The 21,455-nt window shown below is 40.4% G+C and overlaps 1 protein-coding gene and 1 long non-coding RNA gene across 8 annotated transcripts in view; one reads left to right on the forward strand and one right to left on the reverse strand.

Moving 5' to 3' along the window:
• Window positions 1-17,291, forward strand: part of TMEM132B (transmembrane protein 132B) — a 174,517-nt gene extending 157,226 nt beyond the window's left edge. For 2 of the 3 annotated variants that reach the window (XM_090152722.1, XM_090152723.1), the window contains 4 exons: window positions 5,548-5,753; window positions 13,145-13,418; window positions 14,686-14,877; window positions 15,679-17,291. In XM_090152722.1, coding sequence (XP_090008848.1) covers window positions 5,548-5,753; window positions 13,145-13,418; window positions 14,686-14,877; window positions 15,679-16,830 — 1,824 coding nt within the window. In that variant the 3' untranslated portion in view covers window positions 16,831-17,291. The remainder of the gene's footprint in view (window positions 1-5,547; window positions 5,754-13,144; window positions 13,419-14,685; window positions 14,878-15,678) is intronic. The other variant, XM_031592699.2, reaches the window with a different exon arrangement.
• LOC116228660 (uncharacterized) overlaps window positions 1-21,455 on the reverse strand; it is a 314,039-nt gene that overhangs the window by 20,606 nt on the left and 271,978 nt on the right. For all 5 annotated transcript variants that reach the window (XR_016472118.1, XR_016472116.1, XR_016472124.1 and 2 more), the window contains one exon: window positions 13,320-13,455. This is a non-coding gene — a long non-coding RNA (uncharacterized LOC116228660). The remainder of the gene's footprint in view (window positions 1-13,319; window positions 13,456-21,455) is intronic.

The following is a 21,455-nucleotide window of genomic DNA, read 5'->3' on the forward strand; positions in this document are numbered from 1 at the left end:
TTTCAGTCACAGGGATTAGAGCCATGAATCTGAACAATAAGTTTACTTAGTACACAGAAGATTACTTTTTAAGCCCATTATTTTACAAAGAACTTCAGTACAACTGGAGTATGCTATATCTGCCTAAATATTCTCCCCTCTCACTTTTCTCAACAATGTGTAAATTACTGTCAGCCTATAACCCCATTTGTGTAATTCAAGTGAAGGAAAAAAAAAAAAAGAAACAACTGAGGGAAAAAGCAGTTTCTAGTTCAAACACTCGTGTTAGTTTCATCCAATGAACAGTTTCTACTGTGTATGAAATTAGAATTGGTGCAAGAAAGAGCTGGCACCATATTGCTGGGGTTTCACCAGGTAAACAGCTCTTAATCCCTCCTGGGACACCAGCTGATGAATATGAAGCACGTGGATGTTTACTTAAACTACCAAGTGTTGGTAATGCTTAATCTGCAGACGTTTAAGGATCAAACACTTGAGCTAAAGACACCTTGTACAAGTATGTGCTTAGAATTTGTGCTGGTTAGAGATGCTTTATCTCAGTGCAACGAATGAAGATGTCTGTTTAGAGATAAGCATGGCTGGCTGAGAAGGCTGCTAGCCCAGGAGCAGCACTGTTTCAGATGACAAGCAGAAGCCAAGCTGACTTGTGTACCACACTGCCTAAGCAACAGAAACTCAGGAAGCAAGGATGGGAACAACTTGCATAGGTATCAAGCATCATTTCTTCATATGCAGGGGAGCTGACAACCCTGGTGGACCAACCACCAGGTCCTGCAAGCAAAGATGTTCCAAAGATATCATCTTAATCTGGCCACTGATCTCACCTAATGAAGATGATCTCTTGATCTGTAATCTGTACAAAGTGGTGCTGAATCACTGGGGAGAGCAGAAACAGTCGCATTTAATTGTGAGAGAATTCCTCAGATTTTTGTAGGAAAAAAAGCAGATAAAAGCTCAGCTGATTAGTAAAGGGTCTTTGCACATGGAGCAGAAACCATGTTGGCAGTAACCATGTACTGCTATTAGCTGCCCCTAACCACTTCCAGCATTCACTGGGCAGAATCAGTGAGAACGAAATGCCAGAGTGTCTGCCCATCCTTGCAGCTGCACAGCCACTGTGAATGCACAGCACTTATTACTGAGCCTGAATGATGGAGCAAGGAGCAAGCTGGAGCCTGAAAGCACATCCACCTTCTCTGGTCCTCCTCTTTTAACCTGTGCACCCAACAAACTTATCATCTCTAGCAGGAACGCCCCTGCATGGCATGCTGGAAAGTGAATGAAAGCAGCTGCTCTGCACCTGGGACTGCAATCTTGGCAGATCTCATGTGTTGTTTAATAATTTTGCATAGATCAACAGTTTTTGAATAGTGCACACTTCATTCAGTACAGCAGGTTTTTAAATTCTCATTGTACATTTATGGATCATTGCACCTTTTCTAAGCCACAGCAATTGTCTCTATTGTTAAACCAAAATGTTAATGTCTTCCATGCTGTCCTTCCCTCTAGTTCAGTGCATTTCAATGGGGGTTAAAAGGTAAAAGCACTCCAAAACTTCAAATAGGCACTGACATCATTAGAAGCTACACTTAGTCCCATCTCCCTCCTCCTGCTTCTCCTCATCAGTAAACAGTGACATCTAGAGAGAAATGAAGCTTCTTTAATAAGACAATAGAGTGTCACTAATTCTGGTGTGCTAATTGCTGCTGAGCTTGTATTGAAATGATCTCATGTCCACGTAGAGCCCTGTGCAGCCGTGTGACTGATCATCCCCTCCAGAAGCCTATTGCACCCACCATCACGTTTCTGTGCTCTGTTGCTCATGCAGCTCTTCCATTTGCCATGCAGTTTTCCAAATCTTTGGTTCCATGGACAAAGGATCTCCCTTTCATTCTAGCTTCCAGCTGCCCATCACTACACTTCAGAGCATAAATTACAGTTTGTATTTTGTACCAGTGTCATAAGTAGTCTTCAGAATGGGCCCAATCTGGCAAATGGAGTTATGGATGTTACTGTCTGCATCTGACAACTAGAGATGTAGAACCTGGGAAATCTCTCAGGCCCATCTTGACCCGTGAAAGCTGGTAGATGGGAGAAACTTTCATTGAAATGATATTTCTAAGTATAGCTATTGGAGTGCAGTGAATCATGCTGTCTGTGTATCGTTTATATGTGACATTATTACTCACTGCTAAGATGAAAAGCAAACACATACAGTGCATTGGGGAATACTTGATTTAAACTCTTGCTTTTGTTTCTAAGTAGGAAACAAACTTCAGAACAGATCTCAAGGGATTCTCACGGCCAACCCTTGTATCTAAAACTATGGCAGCTTTTCCACAGAATAGTATTTGGAGAACTGATTTGCCAATAAAAACAAATTCATGTGAAGAGACTGTTTCAAAAATGACACCTCCAAGACTACTCTGCGCGTGTCTAAAATTAAAAGGAAATAATATTTCTGCTTTCATTAGTTCCAATTTCAGCACTGTGTCCTTTGCCTCCCTTCACTCTGTCTATTCTCAATCTACCATTTGCCTCCAATTGCTTGGAGACAGTATCTGTAGACCCCACTGCACAATGAGCTGGGGCACAAGGAAGCAGAAGTATTTTCAGAGTTAACTGCATAGAGAAATGCCTTGTGTGCAAGAGGTTGAATTGCATGCTTTGTCAGAAGCCTCGCACTGCATCCGATGCTTTGTTAACACCATGGAAAACCTTTTATTTTTACTGTGCGTTAATTAATGTGTCGTGACATAAAGCACCAAAACAAGAAGTCTGACATTTTCTAGGCTGACTACTATCAAGCAAAACTCTGAATTTAAATAAAAACAGCTTTGCTGAGCTGAAAAAGGCTTGGGAAAACCCTTTGTTTCTCTGTCTCCAGACATAAAGTCATAAGCCCTATCTTCCCACCCTGTTGTTGGCTGAGGAAAGACTCCAGCAATGCAAAGAGTGGAGCCAGGGAGGCACTGTGCTCACCAACAGAGGAGGAGGACATCAGACCCATTGCCCTTGTGCTCTTTTCTCATACAGGAAATCAAATTCCTCAGGCTCATGGCGAAATAAAAATCTCACAGCATAAGGGCTAGGAGTAGCACAGCAAGTCCTTCCTCATGGGCAGACAACACCAAGATAGCAGAAAAGGTGGACAAGAAGGCATTCAAGGAATATCACAAAATTAGCATTTTAAGATAATTAGGTGAGCTATAGCAAGTTGGGCTTTGCTGTTCAAAAATGGAACAGTTGCTCACTGGTTAACAAACAAGGATTTGGGCTGCTTTCTGTCACATCTGTCTCTCCATCTCCCTGTGCAACGAATGACCTGTGAGCTGAGGATGAAGTGCAAGATTTTCATCAAAACCTTGATGGAAAGCTGTAAAAATTAACCACACGGCAAGCTGATTTGTTTTCCTGACAGTTCCCATCCCCTCTGTTTCACCTGTTCCCCCAATGAGTGTATAAACCTGCACTGACCCTTACAGGAATGCTTTCCCAATTACTCTTTGGATTGCCAGCGCTTGATGAGGCTGTGAGAGGCAGCGCAGGGCAAACGGTGCTTCTCACAATTACATGTGGGGATTGCAGCCAACCACCTGCTTCAAAGCCCGGAGAGGTTAATTGCAGCCCTCTGTCTCCTGTCCTGCCCCTGTACTTCTACAGCTCAGTTAGATGTACGGATGTATACTTCCTCTTGGGCTGTATATATGTGAATGGATGGCTCTGTCTGGATGCAATCTGTGAAATGTGTAAGCCAAGCCTGATGATATTTTTACAGCTTAAAATATAAGCCAATATCATTGGCTTACACATTTCACAGATTAAAGTCCATCTTTCTGTTCCCCAGTTCAGAGCCTCACCTGCTTGCTGACAAAAATCCAAGGACCTTTTAAGCCACTACAAAGAGTAATCTAAAATATTAGCCGCTGTCTTGTCAGGTATTAGTTATTCCCTCGATCAGGCCTTGATGTTTATCCCTCCCTCTTTGGGTTTTCTTAATTATTTCTGCCTTGTTTTAATTCTCAGAAAACTCCCTAGATGTGGGCTTTATGATTTAGAATCTCAACTGCTCATTCAATTAATGGGCTTGATTAACGTGCTTAAACTTCCCAGAGACACTTGTGACACATCATGAGGGGGAAACAAGGATTCTGAGTATGCTCCATCTCATTTGTGATACTCCTGAGACTGGAATCCATTAGAAGCTCTTTTATCAGATAGATAGAGTTTATTTTTCATATTTAAATTTCTTTTTTTTTTTTTTTTTTAAATTCTTGTATTTATTTATTCAGCATTGGTGTGGAAGGATTATTCTTTCCAAGAGTGACTTAGGTTCCTGTGCTCCTTTCCTTGTAACTTGGTTTACTTTGCAAAAAAATGATTTTAGCTTCAGTATGTTGATTTGATTCTGACTAGCTGACATGCAAATGGCATAAGTGGAGGTGCAGCTCTTTCACTTTATGTAGGAGTATCATATATGGAGAGAAAACCATCACATAGTGAACTTTCCTAACCAGGCTGTAAGATATTAGGATATTCTGTGCTTCTGTGAACTCCTTCAGCCAGTATCCCTTCATATCTTTGTCTGTTGACGCAGTGCACAATTCTGGTGGTAGGTGGCTGGTTGGACTAAATGATCTGAGAGGCCTTTTCCAACCTTAATGATTCTGTGATTCTATATCCGAGCCTCAGTACAACGCAATGCAGAACAGTCCTGATGAGAGAACGGGGCCCATTTCAGTGACAGAACCACCTCGTGTGACCCACAGCTCTGCTTCCAAGCAGAGTGAAGATGTGTAATGAATACACATACATAGGCATGTATCTACACATGTATATGCATGAATATGGGTATATATAAACTCAGTATGTTAATCTCAATGTATGCGTGGTCTAAAAGTGTCCATATACACACACACACGAGAATATAAAAAACATGCCTTATCAAGAAGTTCCATCCTTCCTGGATGCAAGTCAAATGCTATGCCAGATTCCTTATATAATTTCATATAATGACACACAGCAACTATGAATACATTTTACCAAAACAATTACAGAGAAGTTCTAAAAATTAATGCTTCTGCTGCACTTCTGCTCACAAGCCATACGGGGAGCTTCTGTCTTTCAGTATTACAGTGCTCAAGGAAAAAGAAAAGGATTCTATTTTATGGTTCTGAGTCAGTCTTTTTCTTACTAACATATGGCCCCATTTTTCCAGGTTCTTTAAGCAAGTTGTAAACGTAAACTTTGATGCATATGGAGTTTGATTCATGAAGAGTTTAATTTGCCTAGTATAAAAGATTCACGTAGGTTATATAACATCATTAAATTATTTTTGTAGTTTGAGTAGGCTCCATTGAGGAAGGCAAAACTGTTTCCCTGGCGTCCATTTATCACTGTTTGCTACTAATTAGAAAACTGAAAATACAATATGCATGATTCGCATTATCTGCGTTGTCTTTGGACTGATGCATTGTTCCTTGTGCTTCCCCAGGAACTTTTATTCATTTCTCAATTAATCTTTTTTTTTTTTTTTTTTTTTTTAAGGTTTCTGACAGATGTGACTCCATCTTCGTTAATGGCAAGGAAATGAAAAGCAAAGTGGATACTATTGTTAACTTCACTTATGAGCATTTTACCACCCAATTAGAAGTGACGGTCTGGGTTCCGCGGCTGCCGCTGCAGATTGAGATCTCTGATACAGAGCTCAGCCAGATCAAAGGCTGGAGGATACCCGTCACCTCCAATAAGAGGTAAGCTTACAGCATTAGCACCATCCTGAGCCTCTGGTTTTGGAACGCTTCAAATTTGTAGTTTCTCAGAATCTCAACTCTCCTGTTTGAAATGAGATCTGTACTCTCTCTTTGCCTTCATTCCAGTGCCCAACAACGATGTGAGTAGGCTGCATTTTACCCTGACCTGTATAGTTTAAATGTCAGCAGCTGTGCTTGGAGCAGTAATCAATTCCACACAATCTCAGGAAATTGTATCACAAACTCCACTGTGCAAATCTGACAAAAAGAACCTGGACCTCTTGCAGCCCCATCTAGTTTTAGTGTGTGTGATGTTCGGCACTACCAGTGCTGATTTCTGTGTACGTGGCTGAATAAAAGAAGGCAAGGGAGGAGTCAGGCATTGGGTTACTGAGCACACACAGCACTTGGATGTTGCACAAGACCAAGTCAGCCTCTGCTCTGCAGGACTCAGCCTGGGCACAGCTCAGGGGACAGCTTACACCAGAAACCAAAGGGCACCACACAGATCCAGAGGACGTGCACATCTCGGTGTGGCATACAGAAATAGCCATTCATCGTGAACTCAGCAGTCTGCCATAGCACTAGAGAGGGAAATGTGAGCCTCAGGAAAGAAAATCCAGATATTTTGAGGCTGTTTGGTTTTAAGAATGGTCAGAGTTTCTGATTTTGCTTTCCTGTAGTCACTTGAGTGCTGGCTTCACCATCGTGTTGGGAGGCTACTGTTCAGCCCACTCCTGCGTAGTGTGAGGCATAATTTTATGCAAAATACTTAAATTTCATAAAAATTGAGAGACTTGAAGCCTGGAAAAAGCGTAGCTCCTTCTTTTTCCTTAGCATAACTTGGGATTTCCAAATTCTAAAGCAGCAGCAAAAGTACACTTTGCACAATTACTCTGGATTATGTGCTAGACACCTTTTTACAAATGCATGTATGGGAACTGTTGAGTCCCAGCCTGAAGCACTGATTGAGCACCTGGGTGCACAGCTGAAGCAATTCAGCAGTGTGATAGGAAGGGGTGGAGCCTGGCTGCGCCTCTCTTAGACCCCATTTAAGGGCCAACTGCTACTGGGGAAGGATCTCTGGATGGAGATCCCTTCTTTCTGGAGTCTTTCTTGTGAGCTTAGATCTTCAGGGACAGGTGAGCACCTTTTCTTTTCCTTTGTAACACCATTCCATTCATATTAGTCCCTTTGCTTTGTACTGCTGTTTCACCCTTCTACTGTGTTGACCTTTCTGATTGTAACAATGAGTACTATTTGATATTAACAAATTCAGAGCAGAATAATGGCTTCTTAACAGTGATTTTCAAGACCTGCTTTGACCATATTTCAGGTCTCTGCAGACTCTCGCTGTCCCATACAGTTTTGCACTGTAGCAGGTTAGGCACAGTACACTCAAAACCAGCATGCTTTTGAAGGCAAAACCAAAACTGACTTGAAGGCAAAATTTCCATGCGATCAGCAGTCTCACAGAGAGGCAGATGGAACAGCTTGGGAACATGTGAAATCTTGCAGATGGCAAAAAGGTGCAAGAAGGACCAACAGGGCTCTGAATGACTTTTCAACCCCTGTACAGCAGCCTTGGGTGAAGCACCACTTAACAGACCTGAATTGGGCAAAAAAAATCAACAAACAAAACCCATGCTCCTATAGAAGACTATCCTGATATGAACAGATTCTACCAGGACACAGATTGAAAACAATGACGACAATAAACACACGTGGATTCTAAGCTCTGTTCTCTTATCCTTCCCTACTGAAAATATCCATTCTCATAGAATAATCATTTGGACAACTTGTTAGATTAATAACTTCCAGGAATGCTGCTATATTTGGTGGATTTCAGGAGAAGTTGAAAAATGGTACAGGGCACCAAAGCATGACACCAAATCACATTTATAATACAGTGGAAAAGCATTTCTGGCAGCAGTACCAGGAGTTCTAAACCTGTAGCAGTTCTAAGTAAAGCACAGGGTTTGCCCAGGAGAACATCTCAGCTACTGGAGAGCCTTACAGAGCCTGGACAGACCGCAGCAGAGGAGAATTATCTAACGCTTTATGAGAGCATAAAACTCAGGGTAATAATATAGAAAACATACAAGAAACTCAGGTAATGAGCTCAGAAGAAAGAGACTGCCATTCCTCTTGGCTATGTGGATGTTTTTTCCAGCTCTAACAGAAGAATGCACAATGAGGATCTGCCGCAGAAGAAATGCGTGCTTGCTTCAGTGATAAAGGCCAAGTTGCTGTTTGTGGAAGGAGGAGATGTGCGAGGCAGTGAATGAACACACGCCAGCTGCTTACAGCCTCACTAAACTTACCTCCTGCATGCAGTGTGCCTGATACTGTAACACCTCCTTAGGCACAACTCCTACCAAAGCCAGTGGGGATTTTGCTGAGTAAATGGCTGCAGGATGAGGCTGTTGGTGTTTATTGCAAGAGTAAACTTCCAGCAGAAAGCTCAGCAAGTTAGACTTTCAACTGTGGTTAACAGTCGTGTACATTCTGACTTTAAATCCATTATACAGAGTGCTGGAAATTTACCCCCTGGTGCCTAGTTCTGATTTATTTGGCCAGCTGAAATAAAGACATGGTCTGAGAGCCTGCTCTGTTTGCAAGCTGTGGAAGTGTGTGCTGCTGCTCACACTGCATCTGAACTGCTGGCACGGCTCTGGCAGGCATTTGCTGTCAAGGGTGGGAGTAGAGACTTTCTTCTACCATTCCCCAGAACTGCAGCTGGTAGTTTATGACATGCATGTCAGCAATCCGTGCACTTATGAGCTGGAAATAATGTACCCCTTATTTTATGCAATGTTCATTTGTTTTCTTTTTGTGTTTTTAAACTTTGTGGGAATATTATAAATCAACAAGCAGCCCAGGACTAGCATTAGTTTTGCTCAGTCTGCTATTTGCTTTGTACCTAAGGTTTTTACATTTCTTTTATTTTTAGATCTGGCTGGATTTTTAGCTGAGATTTAATGGCTTTTCATCTGTTGTTTTTTGGATTTTTCTCTTTGATTTTCAACCTACCTTATTCCTCCATCTCTGTCATAAGTGCTTTCTTTCCTAATGCTCTGAGCGACGGGAGGAAGAGCAGATGGAAGTGAGCTACGTGGGTGTGGTGAAGGGTCCTTGAGCCAGCATGGGCTCACAGAAATACTCCTGCTTGTAATGGGCTGCAGAGAAGCTCACAGTTGTAGCAAACAGAAGGTGTATGTTTAAATTAAAGTCAAATATTGGAGTGGAGAAGAGGTCCAGCCAGTCTAACAGGGACGTTTACTTTGATTCCTCACGCATCTGAAAAATAATTATCCTCTTCCTGAAGCTCCTGCACTAGTTCTATGCCCAGTACATTTTTATATGTGATGAATGGCTCTAACTTGTGTTAATAGGAACTGCACGGCTAAAGCCTCACAGAACAAGCTAGAAATTTAATTTAAGCACATATCTGCAACTGGAATAGCACTTTGTTTTTGTGAGGCTCCCAGGGAAACAGACATCACACAGCAGGACTCCAGCATATGCTTCAGTGTCAGGCACATGGTGTGTTGGACTTGTACCAGCATCTGGTCACTGAGCAGGAGCTAATAAAGCCTTTACTCGATCACGGTGACTGGAACCTTCACATCACATAAACCTCTACGACCTGCTTAAGCCAGACATGGCAGTGCTTATGAGTGGCACTCTGAACGTACGGTTAATTTGGTGGTCTGGTCTCATACTGGAGACAGACCCAGGGAAGTTAGCTGGAGTTTAACAAAGGGAAAAGAAGTGCCTAACTAAACCGTGTTGTGACCTGGAAATGAAACCATCCTTTTAATGAGAATCAAGTGAGACTGGATTCAAACCATTTCATTTGTGAATGATAACATCTGCATGAAGCTTGAATGCACTATAAATTCACACCTTCCATTAACTGAGTTTAAAGCCCTGTGGAGATAAGGCCACAGTGGCTTTTGTTCAAAGGCAGGCTGCATTTTCAGGACTTGCAGAGGTATCAGCTTCTCTTCTTGAGCTTTGAGTGGAGCTGTGTACAACTTCTACCATCTTCCACTAAATCACCTTCTAGTGGTTTGAGTTTTGTATTGAAATAGATTTATTTTGTTTCAGCTGGGAGTGTTGCACGTGCTTTTTAAATAGATGTGTCTTCTCAATGGGTATTTCAAACTTAAAACCAGCAAAACTGATCTCGTTGGGTTTTTTTTAAACAGAGAATTAGCATCTGGCCCAAGAACTTGATGCCTGGTTTGCGAGTGGTGCAAATTAAAAGGGACACATTTAAACTGCTTGAAGGCCGTGTCTGGAATGTGAAACTGACAGGTCACTGATTAGATCAGTGCTAGCAGGCACCCTCGCAACAGGGCTGCTGCTTTAACTCGGCTCTCTAGCAAAAGCTCTTCTGTGTGAAATGTAAATGACATGTAATTCTGGCAACCTTGCTTCGCTCCAGAAAATTAAAAATAATAATAATAAAGAAGTCTTCCAAACAAGGTTGAAAAGCAGCAAGAAATTGGATAATAAGGATTCTGAGCAAGTTCCAGAGCTAACCTCAGAGATGACCAAGGGGAAAGAAAAGCAAAATAAGCAGCAATAGCTCATATTCATGAGGACGTGTCTTAAAAAGAAAAGGAGCTTGAGGAGGGAAGGATTTTAATCCTACTGAAAACACTGGAACAAGAAATTTAAGACTTTAAAGGGAACTATGCGATTCAGTAGATTTCAAACATTTCGTTGGGTCTGTGGAGACAGAACACTCAAATGCTCTTATAAACTGAATTGGGGATTTGTGGCTTTGAAGTGGAAATGCATATCATTTATTTAAAAAAAAAAAGGAGAGAGAACCTGAGTTGGTACCTGGTAAAGCAGAGTTGCAAAGCGTGTACTGAAAACTCAAACACCTCTATTTTTCCTTTGCACTGATGAATGTGCCTTGCCCAGTCCATGACTTAAGGATGCTCTTCTACTGTTCCACATTTGCATGTACAGATATCAACAGCTATAAATATTTCTATAGGGGAACCAGAACCCTTACCTTTGTCTGCTTCAGATGATACATAGAAATACGTGGGCTTGGATCATCTTTTAGTAGCACTGGCTGCCCAGAAAATCTGAAGCCTCATAACCCAGCAGTAATGCTCCCCATCTGCTCTTTCACCATGCTCCTTAACTCCTGGTCTTGCTGCCCACAGTGTGATGCTCAAATTTGTCTGAAATGTGTTTCCTCCTGAACAGTCTACTGGTCTCAAGTTTTAGACAGTGAAATTAAAAATAAATCAGCACCAAAGGAAATGTGAATAGCAGAAACACTTTGGATCTGACTGAGCAAAACATCTGCTGGTATAAAGGTAAAGAGAAAACAGAGCGGTGTAAGAAAAATGAGTCATTGTGGATGTTGAACATGTGAACAGTTCTCTCCACATCACAGAAAGGTGGTTCTGTGATATCTTTTCCCACAAGAAAATTGATTCCCAGTGATTCTGCAGCTTTTTTTTCCCCCAAATCTGGCAAGTATTTCTCACCTGAACGGCTCCTGCACGTTCTTCTCTAGTTCTGCACAGGTATTAATAGTACTGTCAAAAAGCAGGGTTAAAGATCCGCATCTTGGGGGCTTGGTTTTCTCAAAACTTGTGATTATTCAGGGCTGGGTTACAGTCTAGATGAGCTAAAGAGCATTAGAATACAGGAAAAATGTGGAAGTGGGAACCTTAAGGAGTTTATGAACTCTTTTACAGCATTATAAAGCCAAAATACATCCAAATAGGTCAGGAAAACTCTATCAACATCCTTTGAGTGCTGCCTCTGTGGCTGTTTTGCTGACTAGCTGTGTCAGCTCGTGGTCCAGTTTGAAACTCAGGCTGGGAAAGAGAGAACAACTGAAAATTTCCCTTGGCTACTCAGCTGGTCTCCTTTCTTTGTGCAGTGTAAATCCTATCTTAAGATCCTCTTTTGTTATAAAAATTCATTGGTGCTTCATTCAGTGACTAATGATGAACACTGCTGTTTTACACGCATGAAACCAAAAGGGTTGTACCAAATGCTGCTTATTTCAGGCTGAATATTTACGTATATCCACCTAACAAATGATGCATTGAGAACATATTTCTAGTGAATGAGATTCTGTAACACCAGGACTTTATAGCGTTTTGAAGAGTGCAGAGGCTTTTCTTAGATACATTTTCAGCTTACAGTTTGCCAACTTTGTCATAAAACAATTTATAACAAAAGCAATTCTGTTTTATAATAGTTTTTCATAGCTGGTATTTCAAAAAGGAAGATAAAGGACCACAGTAAACACAAAACTGCTTCCCAAAATACTGTGAAAAATAAGAGGCTTACCCAGTATTTCACATCCTTGCTATAAAGTCACTTCAGCTTCAATAAATGAGCAAAAGAAAGGCAAAATATTTCTGAACAATAAATTCCACAGTGTGAGGGCATAACGAGTAAAAATTTGACCACCTAGGACTTAATGCCTGACTTGCAGCAGATAAGAAAATCCATGTGTTTGCCCCAAGGAATGAATAACAACAACAAAGAATTTATGGGAAACTGAGTTTTAAACTAGAGAAAACTGTGAGATGTGACCAGCTCTAATACCATGTACAAATCACTGATAAAAGGTTTATGTAAAACTGTGATGTTGATACAAGTTATATTTTGCACGGGGGACAAAGCAGGTAGAAAACATTAATGGAAGTGTGCCTAATGCTGTACCTATTCCTAAGGGTGAGTCTCACCAGTCTGGGATGATGTTTGTAGAGCACCATAATGGATAATGTCATAATTTAAGTGCCTAAATTGGGCTTTTTGAAGTTTGCTGTGGTCTTTGCTTTTCTAAATGTAGCAGTTGCATGAACTATGTGAGGTTCTCAAACACAGTAGGATGAGGTGGAGCAGCATTTTGAGGAGATAAGCAATGTGATACCGATGCTATGAGCAAGGGTGGAGGAAGGGATGCTAAACTGTTCCCACTCTGCTGAGCTTTCTGCAGGGGTTTGTTCCCAAATGGCCCTCTCATGAATCTTTCACACTGCTTTCCTTAGCACTACAAGATTTGGCTGCCAAACGATGGTAAGGAGAGCGATGGTGGATCCTCTGAAACATCAGCACCAACAGCCATGTTTGCAGGTTGCTGGGCAGTCCTGCTCTAACAAAGAACTAACTGCTTTGATGGCAGCTTTTAAATTTTACAGCACAAAAATCTGCGTATAGAAGTGTAACACTCAGACTTAAGTGTTCTTCCAAAATCTGGTTACCTGTTTCTCAAGCAGTAATAGTTGACACTAACCTTAATCTAATTGAAAATATTGTGCAAATGGAGCTCCGCAGTGTTGTGTGGAGATTGTGGCAATTCATTAAACATAAATATGTTATAAATATGTTTACAGGCCTACCCGTGACAGTGAGGATGAAGAAGATGATGAGAAAAAAGGAAGAGGTTGCACTCTTCAGTATCAGCATGCCATGGTGCGAGTCCTCACACAGTTTGTAGCCGAATCCTCTGAGTTTGGAGGCTACCTGACCTATATGCTAGGCTCTGAGTGGCAGTTTGACATCACTGACCTTGTGACTGATTTCATGAAGGTGGAAGATCCCAGGATTGCTAAGCTTCAAGATGGCCGAGTTCTGGTGGGTCGGGAGCATGGCATCACCACAGTCCAGGTACTGCCACAGGTGTCACTGCAGCTTTAGTAAAAGCCTAAAAAGAAGTTGGAACAGGTTTTCATTTTTGCTATTTGTCACCTCCATGCAATACTTCTAGGTGAAATTTTGGAAGAGTTGTATTTGCTAAGGACTAAGGAATACAGTGGGATTTTATGAATAGTGAAGGTTACATCATCCATACAGCCAGCTTCTTTTTAAATTGGGACCTTATTAACTTAGTGGTTAGAAAGATTTACCTAAGATTTACCAGCATTTTTACGTGCCTAGATGTCTTTGAAAAACTGGTCCCTAAACATTCACAATGAAATGAAACACAAAAAGTAGACACAAAAACAATCTTCAGAAATGTTTCAGTGTTCGTGCTTACCCATATATCTTAATTCAGATTTTTAAATCAAAATAAAGGAATGCAAGCATTGAGGATAAACTGTAAGCACTCATAATGTTCCAGTCATTCCTTAGTAGTCAGTGCACAGAAACAGAGCTCAGTTCCTGTCAGCCTAAAACAAACAACACGGAGAAGGCAAGGGATTTCTGCCCTTGAAGTACTTCTTTCTCCCCAGTGACTGTAGCAGTGCAGAAGGCAGCCAGCTCAGATGCAGGTATCTATAACATAGATATCTGATGTTATGTTAGATGACTTACATGTCAAATATTCGGGGCTTGATCCAGCTGACTCGGGAATCAATTGAGAGATGATTTATCTCCTTATGAGTATCTCAGATACAAGGTCTTAGAGCAAACTGACAGGACTGTTTTGGCACAAGAAAGTTGAAGATGGGCACCCATTGGGATTTTTCAAAATCCATTTTGCAAATCTCTCACTTCGTTGAGGTCCTCTGTTCTCACAAAGGCACCAGGGCATGTTCCCATTGCACGTTCCCATTGCTCAGCCTTGTGCACTAATCCTTAACAAGTTTCAGCATTAACTGGTTTCTTACATGGTATCTTGGGCTGCACTGCGTTCATTGGAAACGTTATAGACAATGCAAAATTGACATTTTGTTAAACAAATCTGTTTAATTTAAACCATGCTCCGTAGTTGAGATGAGGTGGCCATTTTTGAAGTGTTATGATGTTTTATTAAATTGTAAATATAATAATTCAGTAGCAAATGAGTCCAACCTCTTGGGGGAAACACGAATTACAGTTCATACATAAATGTGACAAACTTGAGATTAACCAAAGTGTTGTGCTGAGGAGACTAATGATGCTTTCTAACACAGTTGCTGTTTCATGACTGGCTTTCCTTTTCTCTTTCAAGGTTCTCTCACCTCTTTCTGATTCCATCTTGGCAGAGAAGACAGTGGTAGTTCTAGATGACCGTGTAACTATTACAGATCTAGGAGTACAACTAGTTTCAGGCTTGTCCCTCTCCTTACAAACCAGCAAAGGAAATAAGAGAGCTATTGTATCCACCACCTCTGCGTATGATATCCTTCATACACCAAAACAGGTATGTAATGGAGTATGTAACATGAGAAATTGCAAAGTTTTTGGATGAGACCACTGAATGAAGTATCTTACATATTTTTCACTATATTTATATGGAATTGATACCCTGTGACAGAAGAAAAAGTACAACTATTATTTTCACACTAGCCGTTTGCATTAAGACAAATTATTTTCATTGAAATCTTCCTAAACGTGGGGGGGATTGCAGCGTTTCTTGTAGTTCCCATAAAGAACTGCAATCACTTTTGTGTATTTAATGTAGTTGTGTGTATTTGAAAGCATGATAGAACATTTAAAATACTGCACCGAGCTGTTTTCTTAACCTAGTTTGTTTTAGCAGACTGAATGGGATCACCATTCCAGTCTGTAACCACTCCACATGTTGTACTAAATATAGCATTGAAACTGCAGCATTACAGAGATTTCCCATTATAAGGCACTTGTAAAATTAATTAACCAGGACTTTGAAAATACAATTATTTTCATAGCAGAGCTCCATTATTCCAAGATGGAGTCTTGCTTAAGACTTAAAGACTTTTTTTTTGTTATTTTTCTTAAAGTTAGATGACTGCTGTCTGATAGTTCCTAAAGATGAGATAAATGCCTAATGGCCTAGAGAACTCAAAACTGCAAGAGGAGAATGGGAAGCAGAGTAGACATTTTCATTTTTTTCTTTGAAAAACAAGATAAACCAAAACCACACTGTGTATTTATTTAGCTGCTGTCAAACAAACAACTGAGCACCGCCAGTGCGCTTGCTTACATTTCACACACCATTTTTCTAATCCTCTTTTCCCTGCAGGAAGCCATAGTCAGTGCTTGGATTTTGTTCAGTGATGGGTCAGTGACACCGTTAGATATTTATGACTCCAAGGATTTCTCAATCACCATCACTTCACTGGATGAGATGGTAGTATCTGTACACCAGAATCTACAGTCTAAATGGCCTGGGGTAGTGGCAGAAGGGGATGGTCAAGGACCTCTAATTAAAATTGAAATGGTCATCAGTGAACCATGTCAGAAGACAAAGCGAAAGAGCATTCTGGCTGTTGGAAAGGGAAACGTCAAAGTGAAGTTTGGTCAAAAAGATTCTGACCAAAAAGAGAGCACCAATGACATTGATGATACAGATAAAGATTTTAAAAGCCATGCAAGCAATTCCATAGAAAAAACTGCAGAACAAGAGAGGACAGCACAAGAATGGTCCAAAAATGGAGTCCTTAGTAATCATGAGGACAATGCAAACAAAAGCACAACTTTCATATCTCCCATTGATCAGGAGTCCCTGGAGGATGACCAGCTCCAAAATAACCCAACTGCCTTCACAGGTTTTCCTGCCCAAGTAGAAATACCAGGAGAGAACAATCCCAGTGATCTCACATTCTCTTCAAGAGGATTAACAGATTTAGAGATCGGCATGTATGCCCTGCTGTGTGTTTTCTGCTTAGCAATCTTGGTCTTTTTGATTAACTGTGTGGCATTTGCTTGGAAATACAGGCATAAAAGGTTTGCTGTGAGTGAGCAAGGCAACATCCCCCATTCCCATGATTGGGTCTGGCTTGGAAATGAGGTTGAACTGCTGGAGAACCCAGTTGACATTTCACTCCCATCGGAGGAGTGCACTACCATGATTGACAGAGGAATGCAGTTTGAAGAAAGCAACTTCCTCCTTAATGGGAGTTCTCAGAAGACTCTTCATAATCATATCCTCAGATCTTCTGAGTACCTTTGTGAAAAAGAAGTTAAAAGTGAACCTATAAATCCTTCTGGGCCAAAGCAGAAGCGAGTGAAGTTCACTTCCTATACAACAATACTGCCGGAGGATGGAGGCCCCTACACCAACTCAATTCTATTTGACAGTGATGATAATATTAAATGGGTATGCCAAGATATGAATCTTGGTGATTCCAAGGAACTTAGGGACTATATGGAAAGACTGCAAGACAATATGTAAAACTACTTTCTTATGTTTGTAATCACCTTTATGCCTTCTGTTTATGGATGGTGGAGCAGTCAGTCCAGTCAGCAATAGGAACAAGACAGTTCAACCTTGGAGTTACTGAGATGATAATCTGGCATCACTGAGCAGGTACAAGAGGCTGGCTGAGTTAAACCTGTTTCACCACAAACCAGGATGTGCCCCTAAAGCAGCTACCTGTAGGTGTTGAAGGTGTCACACATGATGGCTGTTTTTGTATACTGCCTGGTACTAGCAAAATGCTAATACAACTACGCTCAGACTCAGAGGAGACTTCATTTGTTTGTCATCTCTCATGATAAATGGTAAACCAGAAAAGAAAGGGATCTTTGTTTGCATTGATTTTTCTAGTCGTCATTCTTTGTAAAGCACAGTGGACATTTCTTGCTTACAGCCTGAAACGAGGCTTATATTAAAAGGGATATGAATGAATCTAATCTTATTGCCTACGTGCAATGCAGCCAAGTAGTCTTACTGTTTTTTACACATATAAAAACCCCATGTGGTTAATTTCCTTTTGTATTGTTTATGAATTTTATTTGACTGAGGGAACGTTATTTCCATTGATCTTTTTTTTGTTTCTGTTGTACCAAAGTGAAGTACAGTAATATTTATAACAATTTAGGTTTTCCACTCATCGGCATCAGCTCCTAGAGATACCTCCTTCATCACTGATTATCTTCCTTCTTTCCATGTGAGTATATGGGTCATTAGAAACATAGAAAGGTGTTAGAACTCTTACTGGGAAAGGGTTTTATCTTACAGGGAACTGTAAATACAATAATAAACAACACTGGAATATGAAAATCAAGGAGCAACTCCGGGTTTACTTTCGTCATTGCTTACATGAAAAGGTAACCTGCAACCAAACAGCACATACTTCAAAGGCAAACACAGCAGCTTCGTTGACAACACACATTATCAGAAGGAGAAAGCCAAATATGGTACTGAAATGCATAGAATAGGAAGGAGATGTCCTAGCAAAGAAGCAAAGGCTTGGAGTCAGTGTTACGCATTACTAATAAATTAATACACTGATGGTAGAGTTTAGCAGGACATCAGATTATGCCCCAGACACCCACTAAGCCATCACTGCCCATAAGGCTGCTAAAAAGAAAACACAGAAATAACCTACATTAAGTCATTTTTCATTAAAAAGGGAGCAGGAAAGAAAAGGCCCACTGGGCACATTATAATGTGACTATTTGCGGTTGTAACAAGGAACACATGCTGAAGGTTCAGAGCTGCCCTTGCACAGGTATTACATGCATATTTGTGTGGAAGAGTAACTGAAATATGTTGAAAATTACATTTAGAAAAAAGCTGAAGCTACATAATGCTAAAAAAACCAACACACAATAAAGCACAGGTTCTTCTGATGGATAAGGTCCAAACTATGACAGCCTTACATACTGTTGTTCCCACATTTCAAGATAAAACCTTGATTTTATAATTCTGTTCTGATATTAGAACAGACCAGATAACCTTTACTCCAGCAAATTATGCATTTGGATCCTAATCCACCACTGGGAACATGTTTAGTATAACTACTGCAAAATACTAGAATTTAAATAGGGAGACTACAAAGCAAAATGAGGACACCAGGCTTATGAAAGTGATTAAAGACTTTTGCTTGCTGGCATTGAACTGCATAGTCAGGGAAAAGCATCTGTTATAATCCAATTTTAAGTAGATAAAGTACCAAACCACCACGATGCTTCCATTTGATAAGGGATGCAGTACTTGTACTGAAGTGAAATCTCAGAGTGTCTAACAAATGTTTCCCTCCTCTTTAAATGCTCCAGATCTCACGAGGAACCATTAATTCCTTCTATGATCCTTGTTAATAAGAACAGGGGAAAAAAAAAAATCCCTTTTTAAGATTTAGCATCTCTTCCAACATGCTCTTATCTGAGAGTGCCTCGCAGTGATTAACCTTGTCCTGATACCCAGCCTGCTCCCACCCTGTGTAAATCAATCACCAATAAACCTAAACTAGACATGAGACAGCATGGCGATGGTACTTGAGCAGGACAAACAGCATTGCTCTTTTCATGAATGCATACCCAGCAGCTTACCTGTGCAACCAGGATCTTGTATGCACTGTGCTCAGCTCTGTAACCCACTTCAGTGTGGCCACAGTTCTGCCAACTGCATCAGCAGATGCTGAACTCTGGCCCTGGTCACTATGGCACACTGAATGGAGAGACCTACAGCTGTGCTCATTTGCTTTTCTCAATCTTTACTACATAACAGAAATCAACAGCTACTTCTAAACTGGAAGGAAAAGAATTTAGATGAATATAGTAGGTATGAAGCACAGTCCTGGGTTGAAGTGCAGTACTTTAAAAATGAAATATCTCATGTTTTACTATCAAAATAACATACCTTGAATGTAAATTTAATTTTAAATAATTCAAAACAAGTGAAATCATTTTCAGATGCACCTATTTTTTTTTTTTTTCCCAGGGAGTCAAAGCTCTTCTTTATTTAAAAAAAGAATGAAAAAGGTCTTTTATTCATGGAATATATCATATTCTGCTGTGAAATGAACAGCAGCTGTAGGTTAATAAAAGAGCCTCTGGTTCTGAGATTATTGAGCAGAGGAAGTCAGGTGATTAAAAGGCATGATCTGTAAGCATGCAAGGAACTAGAATTGGCTAAAAAAGAAAACAAACTATACAGATTAATTAGAATTGTGCTTCAGTAGCTGCCCAGGGAAGCAACACCTGTAATCTAATGCTGAATAAACACAACATCTTATTTATAGCATACAGAGAGAAGGCACAGTAGGCGAGTTTCTCTGCCTGATATCTAGAAAAGACAATATGTAGTATCAATGCAAATAGAAGGAACAATTCAGCATGCAAAGAGAGGGTTAATGAAAAATAGGGAGTTTGTGAACTGTAAAAACAGAGCTGATGCCAGACCCTCAGCTCTTGTAAAGCAGAGCTGAGGCACCGATGCCAGCTGAAAGCTGGCATTCAGAGAACACAGAAGAGCTCGTGGTTTTCATCTGTTTGGAACTTCCTTCATTCGAACATCACACACAGCCTAGCTCCATGTGGCTTGTCTATGCATTCTTTCTCATTTAATAAGAATTAAGGAAACGAGTGCCCTGCTCTCCTCTTGATGTAGAACCAGAGTAATGTTTGAGCTGCTGTTTCTTAATTCATACTGGGGAATGTACAAGAAAATCCTACAGCCATATGACGCAGTACAAACAGTCCATGATAGAATGGAAAAAAAACAAAACCTGTATTTCAAGGTAGAGTACCCTATGAATGAAATACCATTTTTTCATAGAGGAAATGCTCTTTTCTGAAATATATCATGTGCACTACATTGAAATACACTATAGTGTATTGTGAAATGCATACATTAACTGCTGAATCTATAACACTGAATATGTATATACATCACACCCAAGATGTTTATACGATATAATAAGTCTTAGATGTATAACATAATGAATTCTGTACAAAATAAACTGTAAGTTAAGACAATGAAAGACAACTTTTATATCTGTGTAATTTGTATGCTAAGTTATTCAAGCCTCAGTTTTCATCTTTAAATGTGCCCTTAAAACAACCACGTTGATTTTCTATAGGCAGATGTCTGAAATAAAGACTTCACTCTTCAGAAAAGAAGCAATTGAAAGACTGTGAAAAAGACACAGGTTCTTCTGGAGAAATAAACATACTGCTGATGTGATTTTTTTAAAACCGACTCTAAGGCATTTTCCATTTGTACTGATTGAGGTGATCTACTGGTTGGGTTGAGGGTGATGTGCCCTGGAGTGCAAACAGCAAATAGTGACGTGCCCAACTGCCAACTGTTGGGTGCCTCCCTGCTTAAAACACCATGAATTACAGATTATATCTGGGGGTTTCACTCACTCTTCCCTGCAAAGTGGTGCAGCCATCTCTTTCTGCAGTAAGTGACCCTTCCTCAGCAAAAAAAGGGCCAGAGATCATGAAGAACGTAATGATCATTAGATGACCACTGTCTTGCAAAGTACAATAAAAAGCTAACAAACTTAACCTGTCCCTTTAGCTCTCTGTTGTGAACAGATTTTGCTTCACTGTTATTAATTTCCTTCTAGGATGTTCCCATGAGAATCACAGAGCCTCAAAATTATTAGTCCTTAGCTGTTTTCAAGTGGACCACAGCTGAGATCCAGTTGTACAAACTCACGGCAAACCTGTTGGCTGCTTTTGTGTTAATAGGGGCAATTTAACATCACCTGAATAATTTAAGGATCACTGTTGTCATTTCTAGCTTATAGAAATCTGTTGTTATACAAAGCCAATTGAATGAATAGATTGAGTGCTGATTTAGAAAGTACCTCAGAGAAACAATTTTAATGTGTGTTGGGCACAGATTCCACTGTCACCACTTAGTATTCTCAACTGTAAAATAAGAAGCATGTATTGTAAATGACACTTTTTTTAAACCAGTGATATTTGGTCTGTAACTGACCCACACTATGACCTTTCTCCCTGGTAGCATCTTAGTGAAGAGATTTCCAGTACAACTACACACACCACAGTGCCACTGAAGCTATCAGACCACGAGCCTATATAGACAAGAGTCAGTCA

This window comes from Phasianus colchicus, chromosome 18, assembly GCF_987193195.1.
Source record: "Phasianus colchicus chromosome 18, bPhaCol1.hap1.1, whole genome shotgun sequence".
NCBI classification, from domain to species: Eukaryota; Metazoa; Chordata; class Aves; order Galliformes; family Phasianidae; genus Phasianus; species Phasianus colchicus.